Source organism: Phyllostomus hastatus, unplaced genomic scaffold (assembly GCF_019186645.2).
Source record: "Phyllostomus hastatus isolate PE091 unplaced genomic scaffold, TTU_PhHast_1.1 phas_scaffold_501, whole genome shotgun sequence".
In the NCBI taxonomy this organism is placed as follows: Eukaryota; Metazoa; Chordata; class Mammalia; order Chiroptera; family Phyllostomidae; genus Phyllostomus; species Phyllostomus hastatus.
In genome coordinates, this window is record NW_025334033.1 from 55,948,467 (window position 1) to 55,972,146 (window position 23,680).

General features: G+C 40.9%; 1 protein-coding gene across 1 annotated transcript in view; it reads left to right on the forward strand.

Moving 5' to 3' along the window:
- Positions 1 to 23,680, forward strand: part of TSHR (thyroid stimulating hormone receptor) — an 86,680-nt gene that overhangs the window by 56,975 nt on the left and 6,025 nt on the right. The window contains exons 6-8 of the mRNA XM_045823102.1: positions 2,432 to 2,509; positions 6,041 to 6,109; positions 16,169 to 16,246. Of these exons, the coding sequence (XP_045679058.1) occupies positions 2,432 to 2,509; positions 6,041 to 6,109; positions 16,169 to 16,246 (225 nt within the window). The remainder of the gene's footprint in view (positions 1 to 2,431; positions 2,510 to 6,040; positions 6,110 to 16,168; positions 16,247 to 23,680) is intronic.

Sequence of the window (23,680 nt, forward strand, 5' to 3'; positions counted from 1 at the left end):
GTTGGTTGTATTTTTTCCATCGTAGAAATTATGGCATGTTTGTTTACTGGTAGAAATTATTAAATAGAAGAAAATTTTGGCAATGATTATACTTTAACTTTCACCTAGCTTTTAAATAATTTTTGAACACTTTCCAATGCATTATCAAGGTTGCTCCTCTGAATCACCTTCTTAAGTCATAAAAAAGTTATAATTTTTCCATTCTACAAATGAGGAAACTGAGGAATAGAAGACCTAAGTGATTTTGCTTGAGCAGAGTCCCAAGGAGCAGTCCCTAGAGGTGCTCAATCTACTTCCTATGGCTTCTGATCGGCTATGTGCTCTTTACCAAAACCTGTGACATAGTAATGTGTCCTACCTAGATGTACAGAAGTGAAAGGATGGAGCAGCGATCACTGACTGGACAAGCCTCCACAACCGCTGGTGCTTCTGCACACCCTTCTAGGGACTAGAGCACATTACCATCCCCTCCTGAGAACTTATAAAAAATTAAGTGGATGTACCAAGACAAAGAAACATGGCCCAAATGAAAGAACAGACCAAAACTCCAGAAAAGTAACCAAGTGACAAGGAGATAGCCAACCTATCAGATGCAGAGTTCAAAACACTGGCAATCAGGATGCTCACAGAAACTATTGAGTTCAGTCACAAAATGAAAGAAGAAATGAAGGCTATGCAAAAAGAAATAAAGGAAAATACAGGGAACAAACAGTGAAGGGAAGGAAACCAGGACTCAAATCAACGATTTTGGAAAAATGGAAGAAATAGTTTCATCCAAATTGGAACAGAATAAAAAAATAAGAACTTAAAAAAATAAGGAGAGGCTGGGGAACCTCTGGGATAACTTTAAATGTTCCAACATCTGACTCATAGGAGTGCCAGAAGAAGAAGAGGAAGAGCAAGAAATTGAAAACATATTTGAACAAATAATCCAGGAAAACTTCCCTAATCTGGTGAAGGAAATAGACATGCAAGTCCAGGATGCTCAGAGAGTCCCAAAGAAGTTGGATCCAAGAATCAACACACCAAGACACATCATTATTACATTACCCAATATTAAAGATAAGGAGAGGATCTTAAAATCAGCAAGAGAAAAGGAGACAGTTACCTACAAAGGACTTCCCATAAAACTATCAGCCGATTTCTCAAAAGACATCTTACAAGCAAGAAGGGGTTGGAAAGAAGTATTCAAAGTCATGAGAGGCAAGGACCTACATCCAAGATTACTCTATCCAGCAAAGCTATCATTTAGAATGGAAGGGCAGATAAAGTTCTTCCCAGATAAGGTCAAGTTAAAGGAGTTCATCATCACCAAGCCCTTATTATATGAAATGTTAAAGGGACTTATCTAAGGAAAAGAAGATAAAAAACTATAAACAGTAAAATAACAACAAACTCACAGCTATCAACAACTGAACCTAAAAAACAAAAACAAAAACTAAGCAAACAACTAGAACAGGAACAGAATCACAGAAGTAGAGATCACATAGACGGTTATCAGTGAGGAGGTGGAGGGGGAGAAGGGGGGAAAGGTACCGGGAATAAGAAGCATAAATGGTAGGCACAAAATAGACAGGGGGTAGGTTAAGAATAGTACAGGAAATAGAAAAGCCAAAGAATTTGTATGTACAACCCATGGACGTGAACTAAGGGATGGGGGAATTCAGGAGGGTGGGGGGATGCACTGAGGAGGGGGATAAAGGGGAGAAAAAATGGGACAACTGTAATAGCATAATCAATAAAATATACTTTAAAAAATTAAGTGGATATTAAAAAATGTGAAAGGATGTATACAAAGAGAGTTACAGGTTGAGTTTGACCTACAGAGTCAGCAGAATGTGGAGTGATAGGATCCAAACTGTTGGGATTTTGCTAGGAAAAAATTGACCATGCTTCTTTGCTGCAGAAGAGCTCAGTTCAAAACACAGACAGTCTCCCAGCAACTAGAGTGGCATAGAAATGTTCTCTGGGAACACCCTCCTAGCAGTGTTTTCCAAGTGGAGAATACTTACTCATGAAATGAAACCCATTGATCTCATTCTACCAACTCTTTTTAGAAGTGCCATATACTTAGAAAACTCTAGATGATATGGACAACATATTTGTCAGATTCACAAGAAGTCTCTAAGACCCACATGCTCCCCTTGCAGATAAAAACTGAGTCAGGAACTCCAGCCAAATCCAAAGCTCACTCACTTACTGGACATTTGGGGTCCTGCATGCGTATCTGTCTAGGATGGCTCTTATCACCTCACTCGACCTCTGAGCCACCAGCAGCAAAGTCAATGAAATGTAAAAAGAAGGAAGGTTAAACTAAATTGTGTCAGGTTATTTATACTTAAGTGCATATGTGCAGCAAGGGTCCAACTTCAAGAAATAAAAATAAAATAAATTACTGTTTTCACCAAATGTTTTTATCTTTCTCTTGCAGGGAAATTACAGACAACCCATACATGACTTCGATCCCTGCAAATGCTTTTCAGGGACTGTGCAATGAAACCTTGACACTGTGAGTATTGTTATAATTTTTCATTCTACAAGTGCTAACAACTAAATTTTGATATCCTACTTTCACAGGCCATCTAAGACCCACACCCCCTCACAGTGAGTGCTCTGTGGTCTACCAAGGGTTTTACATAATTAAACAAGAGCATTGCCTTATGGTATGGTACTCCAAAGATGACAAAATGGCTTCAGTAATAAGACAAGAGGATGTCCTTGTAGAAACAGCCAGCACGCTTTATCTGTAAAAGGCCACTTAGGTTTTACAGACCACATGGCCTTCGTTGTAATGGCTAAACTACCATTTTAGGGCAAACACAGCCATGAACAATTTAAAAACCAATGAGCATAGCTACATTCCATAAAGTTTTCTTTAAAGAACAGGCAGTGGGCTAGATTTGGCCTGCAGGTCTTGTAATGTTCCATGTTCTAGTACATTCCCTGTGCAAGGGGAGAACCCATGGCTAAAGCTAATTTAAGTGACTTTCCCAAGGTCAGTGAGTTAGGAAATGGTGTCCCTGAGGGGTTTTCTTACTCTCTGCATTCACACTTTACCTCGGTCACCACCAACTATTATTAAGCTCTTATAAAGGGATATTGAATAGAAAATACAGTGCTGCTCAACATCATTTTTAGTTTGAATGGTTTCTACTCTGTCGATGTTCAAAAAGAGATGCTTTATCAGGGAAATTCACAAAATGTTCTGATAAGAAGATCAAACAGAGGTATTAAAAATAAGTTTACGCTCTAGCCTGGTAAAGAATTCCCCTCTTTTACTGAATGAGCCACAAAGTAGGGTTGGGACCTTGTGCAAAGGGTCCTTCCTCTCCAGTTTTAGTATCATGCCCAAGTGCAGGCATGGTGGGTGTTCTGCCTGGATTGTCACCCGGCTCCCTCTCTCCGGTCACACTGCAGTTCAGGGATTCTTTATCATATACAGACCTCACTGAATTATTCCTCAGCACAACTGCTTCAACCTTCCACACAACTCTTCTAAGAGGCTGTCTCCAAGCTATTCTAAGTCTATCAACCTAGGCCCCATGACACTGTCTCAACTTCTGGGCTCCATCCACACTTATCTTTCTCCTTGAAACAGGAGGGTTCCCTTGAAGAGAGACTCCTTCTCTGCTGCCAGTTCATTTGGCTGCACAGCAAGGACCTGGGGTCTTAGCCTGCTCACCCCCAGACCTCAGAGTCTTTTACTTCCTCTGTAAAACTTTCCATTGTACCATTTACCACTCATCATACCTAAGGGCCGTTCAGTCTCTTTACAGAATGTTACCTTCCCCTTTGGGCATGTTTTCCCCTAAGGACCCCATATCCCAAGCAGCTCTCTCAAGTGAAAGCAGCTCACTGTCCCACAGCTAGTTTGGGGACCAGCAGGTATTTGAGAAACATGGAAATGAGGATTTCCTGAAACCTAGAGGTGGGGATAGCATGGGCTGTCCACTATCTTTTCAGATGATTATTTCTACATTCCTGCAAGAGTCCTCCCTTCTTTGAAGCTCACGCTCAAACAACTGTAAACATGAGAGGATACGTGTCCCACGGCAGAGTCTGTGCCCAGATTCCTGGTAGAATAGGGTTTCAATGAAAGTTTGCTATCCTTTACCTTTCCTTATTATTTTTCTTCTTGCACTGTTTTCTCTTTTCAAGACCTACTTGTATGATACTTTCTTTTAATCTCTGAAATGTAATTCCAACAAAGAACATTTTTATCATCTAGGACTCTCAACAAAGTTCGGGTAAATTGAAATATCAAATGTGTCATTCTCACATCTTCATAAAAGAACTAGGGTTCGCACACACACACAAGTAAATATCAGTGCTTTCTCAGCCTCTGTGCCCAGTGTCCCTGGGCATTGAAGTCTTCGCCTAGGATACCTTGGTAGCTGCAATTAGACTCATTGTGTAATTATTTAAAACAAGGAAAGATTACCTCTTAGTTCAACACATAGAATAAATCCAACTTTTCATGGCCATCTACCAAATTTTTCGGACTGTAAGACGCACAGGACCATAAGACACACCTGGGTTTTAGAGGAGGGAAATAGGGGGAGAAACTTTGAAGCAAAAAATGTGGTAAAATATTTAAACATAAATAACATAGGCTGCCACTCCCCCCACCCCAGCAAGCCAGGTAAGCTACAGCTACATTTGGACTACAAGATGCACCCCTCCTTTCCCTCCCAAATTTGGTGGGGGGGGGGGGGGCTGCATCTTATAATCCAAAAAATATGGGTAAGAGTTTCTCATGGCATTGAACATATAGCTATTTCATTGTCCCAGCAACCTTTTGATTGGGTATTATTATATTTTTACAGATAAGGAAAGTGAGGATAATAGAGGTTGAGAAATTCTCAGGATCACCTACTATGAAGTGCAGAGCCAGGTGTAATTGTAACTTTGGAATCTCTTTTTGTACTTCCTGCATTACCAGAGTGTACAGGTGGGACTACACTGGTGTTCAAAGTTCCCCCGCAGCTGCCCTTCGCAGTGCCTGACTGTGGCCACAGCTGCCTTCTCTTATTGCACAACAGTGTTTCCCAATAACCCCCATGCACCCTCTCACACACCAGACTTCCCACGGCTGGGGCTCCTTCTCCTGCCTGAAGGGTGTGTGTTTCTGCTGACTTGGAAGAATGGCTTTTGAGATCAAAAATCCTGATTCCTGATAGCTCTGAGGCAGTGTCTTTTGGGCAAGTCACCTCCACATCGCAGTACTTTCAGTAGGAAAGAGAGGTGATAACACCTCCGTCCAGCCCTGGAATCATTGTATAAATTAATTAGTTGAAGAAACATAGCAACAAATTAAAACATTAAAATTTCCACAATGACCTATCTACTTTCTTAAATTCTATCTCCTATCTTATATTTGTCTTTCAAGTTCAACTTGGTTCAGCCCACACAATTAATCATTTAATCTGTGATGAGTCCTGAGATAAAAATATAGATAAAATACAAATTCAAAATAGCATTTTAAACAGAAAGCTATAACACCTATGCATTCAGATGAATAATGTCTTTAAAAGTGTTGATCTTGGACAAGGACCATGGTGTGGGAATTGCCTAGGGCAGGGCTGGAAGGAAGCGGGCAAAGGGGAGAAAACTGAGGCAACTGTAATAGCATGAACAATAAAATGTTTTTAGAAAAGAAAAAAGTGTTGGCCTTAAGGAACTGCAGTTATTCCTCCATTATTGATCTTGGGTTAACTATTAACTAAAACCACTGTTTTTTGAGTGTATGTGGAATATTTTTTTAAAGTCCTTAATGGTGACAAATCATCGTTCCTCCAAGTGAATCTGCTTCTGAAAAGCAGTGTGAAGTTACTAGAAGCTAAGTCTAGAGAATGAAAATTCAAACTGAGAAGTAAGATTCTATGTCCCAAGCAAGACGTATTGTAGTTTTCTTGTGGGCTCAGATGTGGGGCCTGAGAACCTTCAGGCACATTTCTGGCACTGAAGAATGGAAGCCCAACCTCTGAAATGGGCCAGCACCACCTCTCATGGGTCACTGATTTCTCCTTTCTGTTTGTAGGAAACTATACAACAATGGCTTAACTTCAATCCAAGGACATGCTTTCAATGGGACAAAGCTGGATGCTGTGTAAGTCAAGGATAGCCATGGAAACCACTATGCTCCCCCACAGTCCCACCCCAAGAAGGCCCTTCCAATGGGTCAGGCTTCTTCTTAGAGACAGTTTCTGCCAGAGCATTCCTTAACTGCCCAGTTAGTATGACCAAAGCTTGGGGATGACGTTAAGGATCTTGGCAAGAGCCAGCTTTAGTGGACACACTTATAGGGACTCCCATTCTAAATCCCAAAGCTTTTACCCTCATTAAAATGATAGCATTGGGTATGGAAGAGATTTTCACTAATTAAGTTTTCTGAACTTAATAAAAATACCCCTTTACTTCCTGCACATAGCAGATAAACACTGACACACACACATCTCCGGGTATCTTGTAGGACTGTGTGTGTGTGTTTCATCGACTAAGTGCAGGAAGTAAAGGAGTATCTCTAATTAAGTCCAAAGCTGTTCTGAAAGTAAGTTTTTCTTTTAGTTTTTTTTCTGATATATTTTCAGGAAAGGAATCAGTTTATATTTGATTTACTCAGAAAGAGCTGAGAAGCCATATCCAACTTTTGCCCAAAGAAATAATGCCTAAAACGGAATGTCGGCAAAGAGATAGCCATTGACATGGGTGTCTGTCTTTGCTGTACTTTTCTGTGGGGTCTTTGTGGTCCCCTCTCTCCAGGCCTGGGCATGCTTTCTGTCTAAGAACTTGTGGGCAGGTTCCACCATGCCTGTGTGTGTTTCCACCTAATATCTAGCAAAGGAAAAATAGCTTTTATCCAGTATGCTTCCCACAGTATGATAAACTAGTTAATTTGTACAGTCCTCCTACTGCAAAACAACTAGATCACAAACTTTTTAGAACACAAACATGTTATTTTATAACTTCAAGGCAGGTGAATAAAACAAACTAACAAACCAGGAGCTGAAACCAAAGAGGTGAGCATTCACAGAAGGTGTAGCTCCCAACATCAGTTCTGCTAGAAATGACCATTGCAAAGTCTGAAGGCTTAGGATTCCAGATCTGTTGTGTCATACAGAGCTTCTCAGTCTGTAATGAGCATATTATCCATCTTGGGAACCTTGTTAAAAATGGATTCTGATACAGTAGGTCTGGGGAGCCCCAGGGTTCTGCATTGCTAACAAGCTCCCAGGCGACACTGATGCTTCTCATCTATTGCCACACTTGAAGTGGCAGGGTGAGGTAAATAACCTGCACGACCACACGCAAGGGCCCTGCATGCAAGCAAATGAAAACCCACACGTGTAGACCAAATGGCATTGTTCTGGTTTAGGGGTGAAGTGATGGGTTCTGGTATGATTCCGTTTTTAAGTGATAAATGCTCGTAAGTCTTGAAGTAATTACACCTCGAGATGGCTTTCTCAGTTCTGTTGGAAGTGGGCTCTTGTCTTTGCCAGGCTTTTGGGCTTCCTAACGGTCTTTATCAAATGAAGAGTTAGAGTGCCTTTCTCTAGATGGTCTGGTTTTGGACTCATTCAGGTTGATTTGAGTCATTTTTTAAAATACATAATTATAGAGGAAGTCTAAAAATACTCATCAGAATACTATGAATACTTACATATCAAAATTCATTAACAGTATTGGAGAAACACTACTTCTAATTTAATTTATGGTACATATCTCACACAATCCTACTTTTACTTTCAACATATTTATTGAGCACCTATAATGAGCCAGGTGCTGTGGTAATCATTGTTGATACAAAGATAAAAAAGCTCTCTTCTCCCACTGAATTCTGGTGGGGTCAACTCAAGGGCAGCAGTATCGAAGGTCAAAGCACATTAGGGAGAAATGTACTGAAATCCAGATATGCATTTCATATGAAAAATAACTAAACACTAAATATTCAATAGCACTGCCTCCTTGCTTAGAGATAATAAATATGATTTTCCATAGACTTGCTATGTTTTTTAAATTATTAGCATTTGATTTTGGTGTTACATGGATCTAACCAAATATTTTCCTCTTTGACTCAATTATTCCTAGAAAGCCCTGATCTGAGGGAAATGATCCTCCCAATTCAATTTTTCTATGACAGAAGTAAGGTATTGGAACATCCTAAAATAATTAAGACAGTTTGTAGATCCTTAGGGTATAAAGATTTCAGAAAACTGTCACGTTGTTCTACACAGTGGGGACATCAGAAGATTATCGTTAAGGCAGCAGAGAGCCACATTAGCAAGGGAAGGGGAAGGAAGAGTGGAGAAGCCTTCAACCAGAGCTGATAGCATGGCTCCTGAGTTGTGTCTCCAGCCAACCCTCGTCCGGACCAGCTCTGCCTCTCCAGAGTGCTGGATGAGAAAAGGGGCTTGAAACCAACCTTGGATATAGGATAACTCATTTCTAAAACTTTTTTCCTGTAAGCAAAAGATTTTAAACCCAAGATTAGGATCTGTGCTTTAAATTATTTGCTCCTTTATTTTGCCATATTTTATCATTGGAAGGGATCACCCTCGATCATCCTCCGTTATCATTTTTTAAGGACAGACACTTGGGGTATAAAATTCAGGTTTTAAGGTCTACGGAAAAATGGTTCTCAATGCTGGCTACAGATTCAAATCACCTGCAAAAAAGAATAGGAGGCACTGATGTCTAGGTTTTACCAGCACACATTCTAGTTTAATCAGTCTAGGTATAGCCGAGGCATGGGGACTTTAAAACCTGCCCCGGGGTGCCCCATGGAAAAAGCCAACACCAAGGGCTGCTGCTGTAGAATACCTGTGTCAGTCGTCTTGCCCAGTGGGCACGTTTTACATATGAAGCCCAAAGTGAAGATGTGGCTTTTTTAAATGTTTTTTTTTTTAACATGGCTTTTTAAATTTGATAGAGCTGTCTAGCTGCCAGGCCAAAGCGAAAACTGGGATCTCCTGGTTGAAGACTTTTCTCTGTGTCCTGCTGTGATTCATCATTGCAGACTTACCAGCCACCACCAAGGCGTGGACTCCCAACTCCTCCTCTGACCACTTGTTTCCTCGCTTAGGAGAAGGTTTAGATTTCTTTGCTCAGCCCAGGACAGGCATGAGATACAGAAGCTAAAACATTGTGCGATAGGGAAGAGTGGACTCACGTGAGAAAAAGGAGGCTACTCGAGGCTCAAGACACAACCAGAAATTTCAGAGGACAGTCATTCCGAGCAATGGGATTTTTAGTCAGCGAGGACCTGGCTTCACCCATGCGGCAGTCACCGACTCAGGGAGTTTCCAAATACAGCCTCTCAACCCTGATGAACATGTCGGCGTGGCAAATGTCACTAAGTTCAAAGAACTGGGTTTGAAGTTGGGCCACGTAAGCTGACCACTTTGCTTCAAAATCTCTCATACCTACTCATAAGTGGCCTCTTGGTCATGTTTAGAGAACTCCACAAAGACTTCAAGAGATTTCCAAAATGTATTTTCTCTAATTAGGAGACTCTGCTAGGCTAAGTGGATCTTGGTGTAACTCTTGTAGCCTATTTATTACTTTATGGCTTTGGCCCTAAAATCAGCTACAAAATATCAAAGGAGTTTAGAGGCATTTTCCCTTGAAAAGAGAAAAACTCGCAAGAAAACAACAATTTCTGTCCCAGATTCTCTTCTTGTGTGGTAAGAGACAGGCTCGGGTGGCAGGGAGTGTTTCTGAACTGTTGTTCCTTGAACTTTCCTTTCACAGTAAATGTATGAGTGTTGCTTTTAGAAAGCTATTCCCGACCTTATAAAGTGAAAGTTCCCAGGTGGATGGACTACTCTGGTGTTTTAATAGAGCAAGCTGAGTGAGTCGTACTCGAGAGGGGGATATTGCATACAGAATTTCCCAGGGAGTTCTTGGTACCAGGACCAATTCTCTCTTCTTTTGGGGTAATGCTACTCAAGAAGATCCTTTTAATACACCACCTTGTTGTGAGACAGGTAAATTTTATAAGGTGTATTGTAGAGGAGGACTGTTCAGCATCTAGTAAGAGCTCATAAGAGTCTCGGATTATCTGGTGGTCTCTGAAATTAAACCTCTGAAGAGATTATGTATGGAGACTCAACATTCCCCCCTGCCCCTTTCTCCTCAGACCATATCCAGGGCTCTGTGAGAGGCCTGGCTGGCGGCAGGGAGTTATTCCCTTGGAGATGGCAGATTTTAACTCAGTGGCTCCCTGGATTACAGTCTGTTCTAGTCGTTGTAACTATCCCTTGAAACACAGGAAAGATGTCTTCATCATACTTTTTTAGCATTTCCCTATAAAATAGTAAAGTTATATGGAGGTGTTTAACAAATGTGGGAAATATTTCTTAATAAAAAAATCATTTGTTTCTTGATTTTGAAAGTCTAGATCAAAGAGTAGCAACCTTGTTCTGGAAAGGGCCAGAGAGCAAATATTTCTGGCTTTGGGGGGCAGCTACTCCACTCTGCCACCCGAGTGTGACAGCAGCCACAGACAATACATAAAAATGTGTGTGGCTGCATTCCAACAAAACTTTATGCACACAAACAGTCAGCCAGCAGGATTTGACTGAGTGGTTACAGTCTGTGAACCTCTGGTCTAGATAAAGGTGTTCAGTGAGAACGGCATTTGTGTGATGAAATATATAGTCCATTTCTCCCGGTTCCTGGTAAGGGTTAATGGGCAGACATGGGATAAAAATAAGAAGTGTCTGGATAAAAATATTTGGGGGTTTGAAAGTTCATATCCAATCATAATAGAAAACAAAGATCTTGGTTTTTTTTTTCAATCAGTGTTTTGAATCCAAACACTGCTCCTGTTATAAAACAATGTCCCGTCTATTTGTCATCCTACCCTAAGTTTCTGATTTCTAGTTGGTAGAAACTTATTTTTTTCTTAGCTTTAAGCACTTCAGTAAGAGATACCATGTAAATCCAAAGTGAAATCCAGGTGATCATGATAAGGCGGTTTGGGACTAGAGGAAGATACAGATGGACCTGTAGATGGAGAAAACAGAGGTCAGGTTTTCAAATAGTAATGAAATAGTGTTCATTTTGTGATTTTAACATAGGACGGATGCCCCTGGTCTGAAAGCTAACTATGATTTTGAACTAGTATAAACACATCAACATCCTATGATTATCCCAATGTTGTTCAGAGATCACACATTTCACATTAGAAAATTGGTTAATTCTCCAAAAGTGTGTTCAAATATCTTTAGGTTCAAATTTAAGCAATATGTTATCAAAAAGAACAATTATTTCCTATCATTCACCTCATGCCAATTTACTGAAATTAGCAGATTCGGCCTCGTTTAGACCATTTTTTCTTAGTAAAACTGTTGAATACAGTTGCAGCCAAGTTGGACAAATTCCACATTAGGAACTAGCTGGCGCTGATGGCTCCGCAGCATTTGGGTAATTAGTTAAAAGTTCATGAAAACTATGGCAGATGTGTAAAAGCACGTGGTCCTATGATTTCATATGGAACCAAGCACACTGTCATCACTCAGATGTGAAATTAATAAAAACACAGCATCCTTTGTTCAACAGAAGTTGAACCGAGTGCAGTCACAAGTTAAGTCACACATTCATTCTACGGAACCTCTTTCCATCCAATCTGGTGTGACAATATACTGATTATCTGAAAGTGTCTAATTCTCCGCATTGTATTTTCTAGTGTCAAATTCTAGTAACTAGCTACTATCTGACAGTAAACACTTGGCTGGGGGGAAATATCCTTTTGATATGCTAAGCATGTCCTGAAACACTAATCATTATGAACAGAGAAGTCAACACAATTCATGTCCTAATGAAGATCACATATTAGCTGATTAAAAGCAAAACATGGCATCTTGGGGCACTGGGGAAAGATGACGACAGAGAAGGTTATAGGACTAAGCAGGCCATTATTTCTCAGTAAGTACTTGAACAGCTTGTAGGATATACTCCAAGGCTGGCTTTCTCTGCCTATTGAACCTTGTGCATTTTCTCACCTGAGACCATTTACAGATAGGTAGCCTGATTTCTGCTACCCAAGGATTTCCATACAGCAAGTAGGGCTGGGCAGGGGTTCCCTTTAATTTTCCAAATAACAAATGCTGTGGCAGAGAACCACAGTTTCCCACAGAAGTGTTTCCATGAGGGTCTCACAGCATAAACAGGTGCCAGCCCACGTGTCCCCTAAAGGGATTATGGAGACAGGCTGCAATTCCATCTTGGAGCTGAAATGCATCCTAAAACTGCTCAGAGAGCAAAGCTCAGCACCAACCACAGCTTTCCTTGCCACAGTGTCATACTCGTCCCTCTGCCATGGGTCACCTCCTCATCTAAACGTAATATAGGGGATCCTCCAGCTAGGAATTACCCAGCAACTAGACTTTCATTTATTCATCCTGCATGTTTGCAATGAATGGCTTCTCTGTCCCAAGAATGAGTCCAGTGGGGAAGGATGTGAGCCATAATATTGTATCTGTTGTACTGAGTTCTCCTATTGGGTGTTCTTCCCCAACTCACGCCTGACTGTCTTCATTTTCCTGGTTGCAGGGTTCACATACACAGCACTCAAATCAGGGCAGAGTTTCTCAACAACCCGCCACCCAGTAGAATCTGACTCATCTTTTCTAGGAAGATCTTCATATTTTTCTGAGAAATTCTCAAAGAGGCTTAGGTCCTCCAGAGAATGAAAAGGCATTGAAAACACATATGCAGCACATCTATCTTATTTTTAAAGGCAGTACCAGTTATTTTTCTCATAAGCCCTTACCAGTATTTATATTCAGAAATCCTCAATGTCAAGGTCTTTCCTTTCAACTCTGACTCTGAGCCTTTCTACTCTGTTTTAAGTTCATTTATGTCCATCGCAAGAAATAGTTGAAATGATCACATACACCCTTATGAAATAATCATTGTCTGGAGTAGCTACCCATAGAGCCTACCAAGATTTGTGATTGTACACAAATTGTGTACAAGCTTGTGATTGTACAAGCCGGTTTACAGATTGTACATTCCAGAGAAATCAGGGTAAGTCATGGTCAAGGAGTCCCTTTAACTAGACTGACATTCCCAGTAAACATGATGTGATAAATGGTGCTGATGGAAGCAGAACTTTCCTGGCTATTAAAGCTTCTCTGGATGTTTCCCCATCTCCTCCCCTTAGATTCAGATGCAAGGTATACCAGCAATCCGAACCCATGGTTAAAAGCTAAATAAGGCAGCCCTCTGCATTGCTAAAGGCTGGCTGACAGCTTTCATTCCTAAGCACCTCAGAGGTAAAGCGCCCAAACAACCATGTTGGTTTTAGAGAACACAGCCTCCTCCAAGACCCAGTTCATCTTCGTTCAAGTTGGCTGCGCCCTCACTCATCCTCCTTCTCCCCTCCTGGACTCTGGCTGGCTTTCCCAGTTTGAAATCTTCTGCAGCGTTTCTGGTAAACTACAAGACTTATCAACCCGCCTCCTTATCCTTGGGGGCATATTGAATATCAGAGAAAACACTGTGGAATTGGACAAGCGATTATTTTGTTCTACAATCATTTCTAATTATTTCCAAGCCGATTCTTGCTTACAGCACTTGGAGGTGATGAGGACAGAATGAGATGAATTCACCAGTTGTTACTTGATTTTCAGCGGCTTAGGAACAGAATGTGCTCTACAAGCTGCATGGTCCAAAGAATACAAAAAGAGACACAAGTCAAGGAGGAGCTTGCGCTGAGCTTAGTTGTCTTTTTACGAAACCATGCTGTTCAAGATCTCTCCAGTCATTTGCTCCAAGGTGGCTTTTTGCCTTCTCTGTCCCTGAGCAAAGGAACTTTGAGGTCACCGTGAGGTGAAGAAGAGTCAATGACCAAATGAAGCCTGTGGTTGAGAGTCTTAGGTGATAGCCATTCTTCCGAAGGCCCATACTGGCTGCTGTGGCATCTTAGTTGGGCCCTATCTTCATATGTGATTAACTGACCACCTCCATTTCAGACTTAATGCCCTGGAATCTTGGTGTCCATCCACTGCCTGAAGAGTCATGTCTGAGCCATACCCTTGTGGCATTTGTAAACCAAATGACTGCCTGGTCACGGCCATCAAGAAAGTCAACTGGCCACCACACCATATGCTGAATCTCCTAATCTTTCATTTTCCATTATTTTTCCCTTAAGGCAATCATATGTATAGCACCAAGAGTTTAGTATCACCCATCTTACTATTTTGAAGGACACGTGCATTGGTTTTTTTTTATTCATCCATTTATACATTCATTCAATAAATAGTTATAGAGGCACTGAACTCAGCACTGGTGATACAGCAGTCGATAAGACAGAGAGCTTCTATTCTGGTTGGGGAGACAGGTGATGAACAAATAAACAATAAAACATAAGATAATCACACGTTTTGAAGATGCTATGAAGCAAGTAAAGACACCAACAAGAAAAACCTGTGGCAGCTACTTAGCTTGGCAAGTTTACCACCTCAGTTTGAGAGGAAATGGGAAGGAGCACAAAATCTTTACCAGTTTAGGAGACTTTGTTGTCATGGGGTTAATCTCTCATCCTGCCCAGGAGAGGGAGATTTCACAGGTAAAGTTTGGTAAAACTCTTCTTCCTCCAGCTGCTCCAGTGAAGACCCATGTCTGGCTCTGAGGCTGCCATCTCTTGTTTTAAGTAAGTTCCAGTCTCGACAGAAGACTGCAGCTGCTGGACCAGGAGGGGCTGAGGGCAGGGGCCTCGTGGAAGCTGTTCCTGCCTTTGCCACTGAAGAGTAACACAGGCTGCTCCTCTCGAGTCAGCCACAAATGAAGTCACCCTCCTTCTCCAGAACTGATTCCACAAAAAGAGGAAGAGCCAATTCACCAAGAAGTTCATCTGTGAGGGCTCCGGAAAGGGATCCTCTCGACTGGAAGTCCTCCTGTCACACTAGTATTATTAGCCATCATCCTTGAGAATGTTCCATCATGAAGAGCAAACACCATAAACAGAATGATGGCAGCATTATCTGTATCGAGGCAGACCTCCTGAGGGCCGCTGCTGCATTCATTCTGCATTGACAGGGGACCGCTCACTAACTCTTCAATTGACTAGGCTATGGGGCATGTTATGCTAAACGTGTGTGAATTTAGATCACTTATAACAAGGATGAAGATATATATATATATATATATATATATATATGCGCTTTGTTTCTTTTTAGACAATTTGTCCTCTAAAAAAAAAAAAGACCTAGGGGGAAAAAGCCAATTTTAAAATCCTTGTAAGCTTTTATCCATTTCAAGGTAACTTTGTGTTTCAAACACACTTTTTGACTTAAATTGCTTCAAAACTATTTTATCCTCAAATGCCCAACGCGTTTTCAAAATAGAAAGATCAATGTGCCCATCAAACCTCTTCCATGAAAGGTACCCTCTGTAATCTGAACTGCATAAGCTAACCCCCCAAAATGGGATTGTTAAAGAAAATACAGGTTACCCAATTAAATTTGCATTTCAGATAAACAACAAATAACTTTTCACATCACTTTCAAAAACTGCACGGGGAATGCTTATACTAAAAATGCATTCATTGTTCTTCTGGGCTGTATTTTTATTTGCTGAATCTGGCAACCCTGACACAGAGGAAAGGTCTGACTTCCTGACAATCCGCATCACCACTCATCGCCTTCACCACCTTCCTTCCATTCCTACTGAAGCCCCGTCTTTTGACTGGGGGTGGTGAACGCACAATACGGTGCCCACAGGTTATGGAATTGCACACCTGGAACCTATATAAGTTTGTTAACCAGTGTCTCCCCAATAAAATCAATAAAAAAGGGGGTAGAGGAAATGAGAATATTGAACAATATTGAGAAAAAGTTTAAATCACTTGCCGTTGAAGAGGATTGAAAAACTCAGTTGCCACTGGCTGCATAAACAGGGGATTGGGCAACTTGTGTAAAATCTAAATATACAAACTGGATGATAAACATGCTCACTTGGAAAGATTTCTGCCATAATCAATGTGTATAAACAATTAAAATCTAGAATTTTTTGAGTGCTTAAGCCATAGAAGGTAATTCTTAAATTTCCAAGTTCTTAAGAACCAGTTAATAGCTACAAGAGACCACGCTCACAATTTATTTTGGTACTTCTATTCATTTGCTTAAATCTCACCTAATCTATTTTCTCTCTCTCCCTCTAGTTACCTGAACAAGAATAAATACCTGACAGTTATTGACAAAGATGCATTTGGAGGAGCATACAGTGGACCAACCTTGCTGTGAGTAAGACAAACAAAAGAATATGTAGACTAATTTTTCTTTTACCTTCTTTTTCTGGATGGAAAGTAGGCATTAAGGGGAGCAGCCAATGTCATGGTATGGAATATTGGTTGGGTTGGATAAAGACTTCTGATTGGACTTCTCTGCCCAGCTATACAGGCTACTGGTGGAAGAAAGTCCTTGTTCTTTGAGACTCAGGAGGCCTGGTCCCCCACCACGTCACCCTGATGCCCAGTCAGACAGCCACCTTGGTGTGGATGTTCATGGAGGCTCTCTTGTAGAAAAAAACAGACATTCTTGAACAGCTGCTATTTGCAAAATTCTAAGACACGGGATCTTGAAAAAGATGGAGAGCACTTTAGTTTGCACAGAAAACTTCTATGAACAATGCCTGGCACAAAGAGGGAAGAGTATAGATGATAGTTGTACTTGCATCTGGAAGAACTTATTGTCATTGGGGAAGATGGGATATAAATCTTTTTGAAAACAGCACAGAAAGAAGGATCTGTCTGTGCATTTGCTCTGATGTACACCTCCACGTCCAATCGGTGATCAAGTTCTGTCAGTTCGGTCTCCCTCCAGCCTCTCTATCAGTGCCGTGTTCTCATCCCCTTGGTTTGACCTTAGTTTAGAATCTCATCATTGAGCATCTCAGCCAACCCCTTGCCAGATTGGAGCACAGCTTTCTAGGAGAAGCACGAGACAATCCAGTAGATGCAAAAGGAAATATTAGAGGCTCTATGTATATTTATGCTTTTGAAAATAAGAACAAATTAAGTTTTACTGATATTTTACATACTGATGACCACTATCACTCACCCGTCAGGTGGGGAATGGATGCATCTCAAGGAAACAGTGGGTGATCCAGTCTCAAGGACTTATCCTCATTCTCACTGTTAACGATTCTACTCTACTTTTGGATGACGGGCACCCACTTACTTGAGTATATGGCCTTATTCTCTTAACACATAGGCTCCATGTAAGAGGGCAGAATGATCCGGAAAAATTACTCTTTCACATGGAGATTCATTGTAACTCATGGCAACTATTTTAAAATAGTGCTCCTTTTTCTTTTTACAAAAAGACAAGTGGAAAAAATGTGTTGACCCTCTCTGTTATTTTTTTAACATGAAATATATTTTTCAAAGACATCTGTACTCCTTCAAGATAAAAGTCATAGTTCACCAATGAATAACAAAAATTGTTGCTTTTCTAAAGAAATTTGTGACTCAGAAAGAGCCTTTACAAATAGGAATTTGAAAACTTTTTTATTTATGTAATTTTCCTGATGAAAATGGTGAATGTCACTTATAAAAATGGTTTTGTTAAAATCAGAAATTAAATGTTGACCTGGACTTAAATCTTCCCAGGAGAGCGAAGTTGCTCAGACTGAGCTGTGTGCTCAGTGAAGTAGTTGGCTTTCGCTCCAGTACGAGCTTCCTACCTTACCAAGGACTTGAACGAAGCTAACTGCTTGGTACACCACACTTTAAGTAGCACTGGATTGGAGAACAAGAGTCTCCAGTTCTCCCCTTGCCCTCCCTCTTGGTCCCTCTCCATCCCGCCAAGAAAGAGAAAAGTGAGGAATACAGAAGCAGTAATCAACACAGGAGAGAAACAGATGTGATTCCCACGAGGACCAAAAAGGGAGGTCCTGAGAATCTTGAAACCAAGGCATCTATACCAGAGCTAAGGGATGGAGAGCACCAAGAGAAAGTTCTAGAAATAAAAAGGGTTGATAGACTATTTTACAAAGACTGACCATATGAAAAACTGGTCTGAGAGGTTTTTTTATGCAACTTTGGAGCAGGGGACAAGACTAAGCCAGAGGGCCACTCAAACCAAGAGAGGTTAATGAAAAAGAGAGACAGACATCTCATAAAGAAACAAAAAAGTTTACAAGAAGGCTAATCAAATTACAATATGCAGAGTTGTATTCTAATAACTGAGGTACTGAATATGAGTTTAAGCAAATATGTCCTCAAACTATTTTAGGAGAGTACAGGGGCTAACAGGTAGATGTGTGCAGGGTGATGAGAACTGAACCCTCATATCCATAATAGGGAGTTAGTGGGTGGATTAAGAACTAATGAATCAAGGTATATTTACAATTATGGAAAAATACCAGTTGAAAGTGGTTGCTTCTTTAAAAAGCAGAATGCAAGGAGGGGCAGCTCAGGAGGCAAGCTATGTGTGCTATCAAGTTTCCAGTGTAACTTTTTTAAAAAAATAGGTCCGTGCATAATTTTAATAGAAATAAACATTAAGTATAAAAAGAAAGCCACAAGCATAGGAGGAGAGGGCAATGGAGCTGGCAGCAACTGAGAGGCAAAGAGGAGAAAAGTAAGAAATGAACAAAGGGGAGCCCAGAGTTGTCTTAAAATGCATTTGTTAACTAATCATGCACTGATATCACTTTAATTCTTACCTTGAACTTTTGTCAAAATCTTCATTATTTTATTTCCCACATATCTTCTCCTCCTAACTAGATTTTAAGATTCTAGAGGAAATGGGCTACGTCATATATTTTTGTAATCTCCCCCCGCACACACACTTCAAAAGAAAAGACAGCATGTATTCAATAAATATTTGATAAATTGTAGCTAGACATCAAACAGCCGTGATTTGGTTGTGATTTGATGTAAAAGCCAAACTGGGGCAGTATTAAACTCCATCTAAGAAGAGAATTGAATGGCATACATATTTCTGCCTCATGAAGCTACTTATGAAAAAATACAGTTGTCTCTAACAGTTGGCAAAAACAAACTTGCCCACTTAAGTTTACCACCTTATTGCAGAGTAATGTCTCAAAAAAAGAATCTAATTTTAAAGAGGTGCCACGTCTAAAGTGAGATCTTTTCTCCAAACTTTGCTATTTTTAAAATAAGCCTTTTTCATTTTATTTAATGGCATTTTATTTATTGATTTTTCATCAAGATATGCATCCTCATTTTCTATTTTTATACTTTTCATTTTTTATTATCTTTTTTTCTTTTCATCTTATTTTGAAAGAGAAGCTCTTGGTGTTTATAATCCCAGTAGAAAGAACACAGTGAAATGTAATGCCTTCCATAATAATCAGAGTTCTCTAAGGCCTAAATTATGTAACCCACACTGAGAAGCATTAACTTACTATTGAACATGACTATATTATTACAGTCCTCCTTACTATTATTAGTATCTCCAAGAAGAGGAAATCTCTGTGACAGTATCCTTGTTTACATTATAAGTATCAGTGAAAATAAACTTCAAAAATAAATTTTGTTCTTTTAGCTAATCAAACTAATTTTTGACAATCTAAGGGTCACAGCACTGCCAACTTGGTTTACAGAAAAAAATAAGTCTTCTATTTTTTTTTCTGATGTTTAATGATTGTCACAAGATCATACTGTTAGATGGCTGGAAAATTCTAACAGGGTTCTCTTGGGTATTCCTGAAGTCCACAGCTGTGTTTGAATACATGAGTTTCTAGGTCACTCACTTTACTGAGGTATAATTTATACACAATAACACACAGAGTTTTCAAGTGTACAGTCTGATGAGTTTTAGCAAAACTATCTTACCCTATGCCAGTTGAGGCTGAGAACAGTTTCATAACCCAGAAAGTTCCCTTATGCCCCGCTGTTTCACAGACACCTGCATATCTTATCTAGTATGACTAAGAGAAAAATAACCAGGTCACAGGATAAATATGTATTTAACTTTATAAGAAACACTGCCAAGCTTTTCCAGGACAGTTGTCCCATTTTCTGTTTGCACCTGTGAGGTATGGGAGGTACAGGCTGTAGCAGACTCTTCCATTTCACTGTCAACCTTCTCGAGTCTAGCCATTACTGGGTATAACGCGGCATATCATGCTGTGGCTTTACTTTGCATTTCCCTAATTGTTAATGATGTTGAGCATCTTTTCCTGTACTTCGTAGCCATTTGTATATTTTCTTTTGTCAAATGTCTGTTCAGCTATTTTACCTACTTTTAAAATTGGGTTGTTTGTCTTTTTATTGAGTTGTGACCCTGGGTAAAATAAAATCTGCTTTAGTCCTAACTACCAGCTCTCCCCAATTCTCTTTCCTGTTTCTCCTCCCTGTCTAAGAAGAAATGGCTAATTTGAAACAAACTCATGCAAGGTGTTCATTTACTCACTTATTCTACAGGCTTTTTACTGAGCACCTACTGAACGCCAGGAAAGTTAAAAGGATAAGACACAACCTCTGCTTTTAAAGAGGTTGCAATCAAATTCAGGAGAAATGTGAGTAAGTAACTATACTATAAGCTTCATGTAAAAAGAGCCATAAGAGATATTAGAGAATCAAGATATCACTTCTCGCTAGGGTAACACGTAAAGGCCTCATTTCAGGAGGTGGTATTGACATGGTCTTCAGGTGAGGGGTAGAATTGCAACAGAGATAAAATCAGGAGTGAAGGAACAAAAGGCGAGTCTAGGGATAATATAGGATGTGTTCAAAGAACAAGAGTGAGAGCGAGAGAACCAAAGAAAAACTGGCAGTTCCCAAAGTAGTCACAGAGATGTAAAGTACAGCATAGGGAATATAGTCAATAATATTGCAATAACTGTGTAAGGTACCCAGTAGACTACATGGGGAAATCACTTCGTAAGTTATATTAATGTCTAACCACTATGCTATATACCTGAAACTAATACAATATTGAATATCAACTGTAATTGGAGAAAAAGAAAAAGAAAAACATAGTTTGGGCCAAATGATAGTGTCTAAAAGTGTGTTATGCTGAAATCACATTGTGAGGAATATAACCTGACTCAGTAGGTAAGTTGACCCACCGAGGGTTACTGTAGAAATATCAGTAATGGTTGCATAACACACAGTGTGTGGCTCTCTTCGACTTGTTGCTGTGCCTTCTTTCCTTCGCCTCTTCCTGCTCTCAGCCCTGACTCTATTTGTCCTGGATACTCTGTCCCAGCTGCTGCTCCGGGCCTGCTCCTCTGCACCTCCTGGCTATTTGGCAGGCACTGGACCTCCCTCTGTGGGAGGGGAATGGAGCCTAGAGACCTAATCAGTCTGGGGTTCCTAGCTTTCCTGTGGGTACTCACCGAGCAGAGCCTTTGGAGCAGCTCGCTTGGAGAGGAAGGGACCTCTTAGGGGTGGGAACCAGAGGAGGTTTGTGGGCTAGGCTGCTCTGCTCATGGACAGTGAAGCAGAGCAGTATCAAAGATCAGCCTCTATACGGTGACCTTTAGAAAACCCACATCATTACAAGCAACCATAACAGAGACTCACATTGCTGCCGAAACATGGACAAGCCAATTAGTGCTTATTTAATTTGTAATTAAATTCATTAAAGGTTCCCTTTAAATAATAATGACAAAATATCTCACAAAAAAATGGAAACTGTTCCAATGTTTGGGGCTGCCACTGTACATAATTGCTTCTGAGGAGCAATCTGTTCTTCCTATGACATCAAATATCAATTGGCTCGTTTTTTAATTCCTAGCATCATAAACTCCGGTGATATTCTTGCTTTGTGCAGAACCCTGTGGGACTCACTCTCTCCCAATTCAGGTCCTGTTACTTTCATCCGACACTTGCCTGGAGATGGTTCCCATGACCTAGGCAATTAGACTTCAGACTATCTGCCAGGCTCAGCTCAGCTGCATTCTGCTTTGTGAGTAAATACATGCTAGAGACAAATTCTCATGGAGCTTAGTGCCCATCGCTTAATGAACGCTTTGTGGAAAGTGCCAGAGTCAGTAAGAGAGAGAGAGGCCCTCCAACTTGTAACTCTCCAGCCACATGACTCCATTCTCAGATTCAAGATCCCTTCACTGCCGATAGCTACTCTCTATACTCTTTTCATTCTGAAAACAAAATTTGACTAGATTTTGAAGATGTTATTTTATAAAAGAAGGTACATTATTTAGAAATTCTGGATTCAAGGGGTTCTAAAAATTCTAGATGAATGAGAAAAGATGCAGCTTCAAATAACTTAAAATTGTCCCTGCCTTCTTGAAGTTTAGAATTTGTCCAGACTGAGACTCTTCCTCCAGCAGTTCCAGAGTTGGGAGAATGTGCAGTGTGGCTCAGTGCTAGCCCCAGGTGACAGTTACGGCTCCACCCGTGGTTTGCTGCATCTTTGGGCAGAACATGCCCTGTTTCTTTGTCTTAAATTTAGCATCCACTTGTTTCATAAAAATGCTGAGAACTCAGATAAGATTCTAAATTATCTACAGAGCGTTTTAGATAATGCCAATTCCCGGGTCCCACCATCTGAGATTCTAATTCGGTTGGCTTGGGGCAGCTCAGGAGACTGTATAGCAAGGTGGTTCTGATACTGCTCCTGGGTGGTGTCTGAACCAGAAACACTGATTTACAGAGCAGTGAGCTACCAGTTTTCACCAAATATCTGCCTCAGTGATATCCCCACCACTTGGATCACTGTGGTGGTGTTCAAATTAGGCACCAAATTCTTTGACACTCCCCCCATTGAGAGATGGGTTCCGTGTCCCCGGCCCTTGGATCTACCAGTTCTCTTGAAACACTTGCTCCAGATGCTCCCTCTCAGCTGCCGTGAGGCGAGAAACCCGCGCCACCTGGAGAGCCACAGCAGCGGTCCCAGTTGAGCTCCGCTCTGAATCATCCCAGTGCTGGCACCAGACATTCAAGCGAAGGAGCCTGCAGATAACCCCGCCCCCAGCCACCGAGTCTCCCCAGCCTTCGAGTCTCCCCAGCTGACCCCCAGACGCCACAGAGCAGCGACCAGTCGTCCTCACCATGCGCTGCTCAGATCCCTGACCCATAAAAGCAATTCTGAGAACAAAGGATTGTTGCTGGATGCCACTTAGTTTGGGGATGTTTTGCCCTGCAGTTACGGGAATGGTTATGAAAGTGTTTTCTCAAGAAATATCTACTGAATAGAGAACAGACTGACAGCTGTCAGGGGTGGGTAGCAGAGCTGGGTGCAAAAGGTGAAGGGATTAAGAAGTACACACTGGTAGTTACAGAATAGTCACAGAGACGTAGATTGCAGCAAAGGGAATAGAGTCAGTAACCTAGCGGTAACTGTGTGGGGGGGGAGGTGGGGGCTTGAAACATTAGGGGAACCATTTTGTAAAATACACGATTTGCTAACCACTGCACTGTGCATCTGAAACTAGCACGGAATGATGGTGAATGCAAACTATAATTAAAACATTAAAAAATGTTTAAATTTAATTTAAGAAAAGAAAAGAAATACCTAGTAAAACACACAGTACTTGGAAGGATAAACCGTTTCAAAGGAACACACAAGGTCAGTGTACCCAGCACTGACACAAGGCATCACTGGGTAAAGAGACACACAAGTTGCTTCCAGGAAACTGGAGGCAGAAGGGTGGCCACACCTTGCCTAGAGCATGAGCAAAGAAAAAGGCATGCATCAGACAGACAGATGAGCAGAGCAAAGGCCAGTGTCATTTC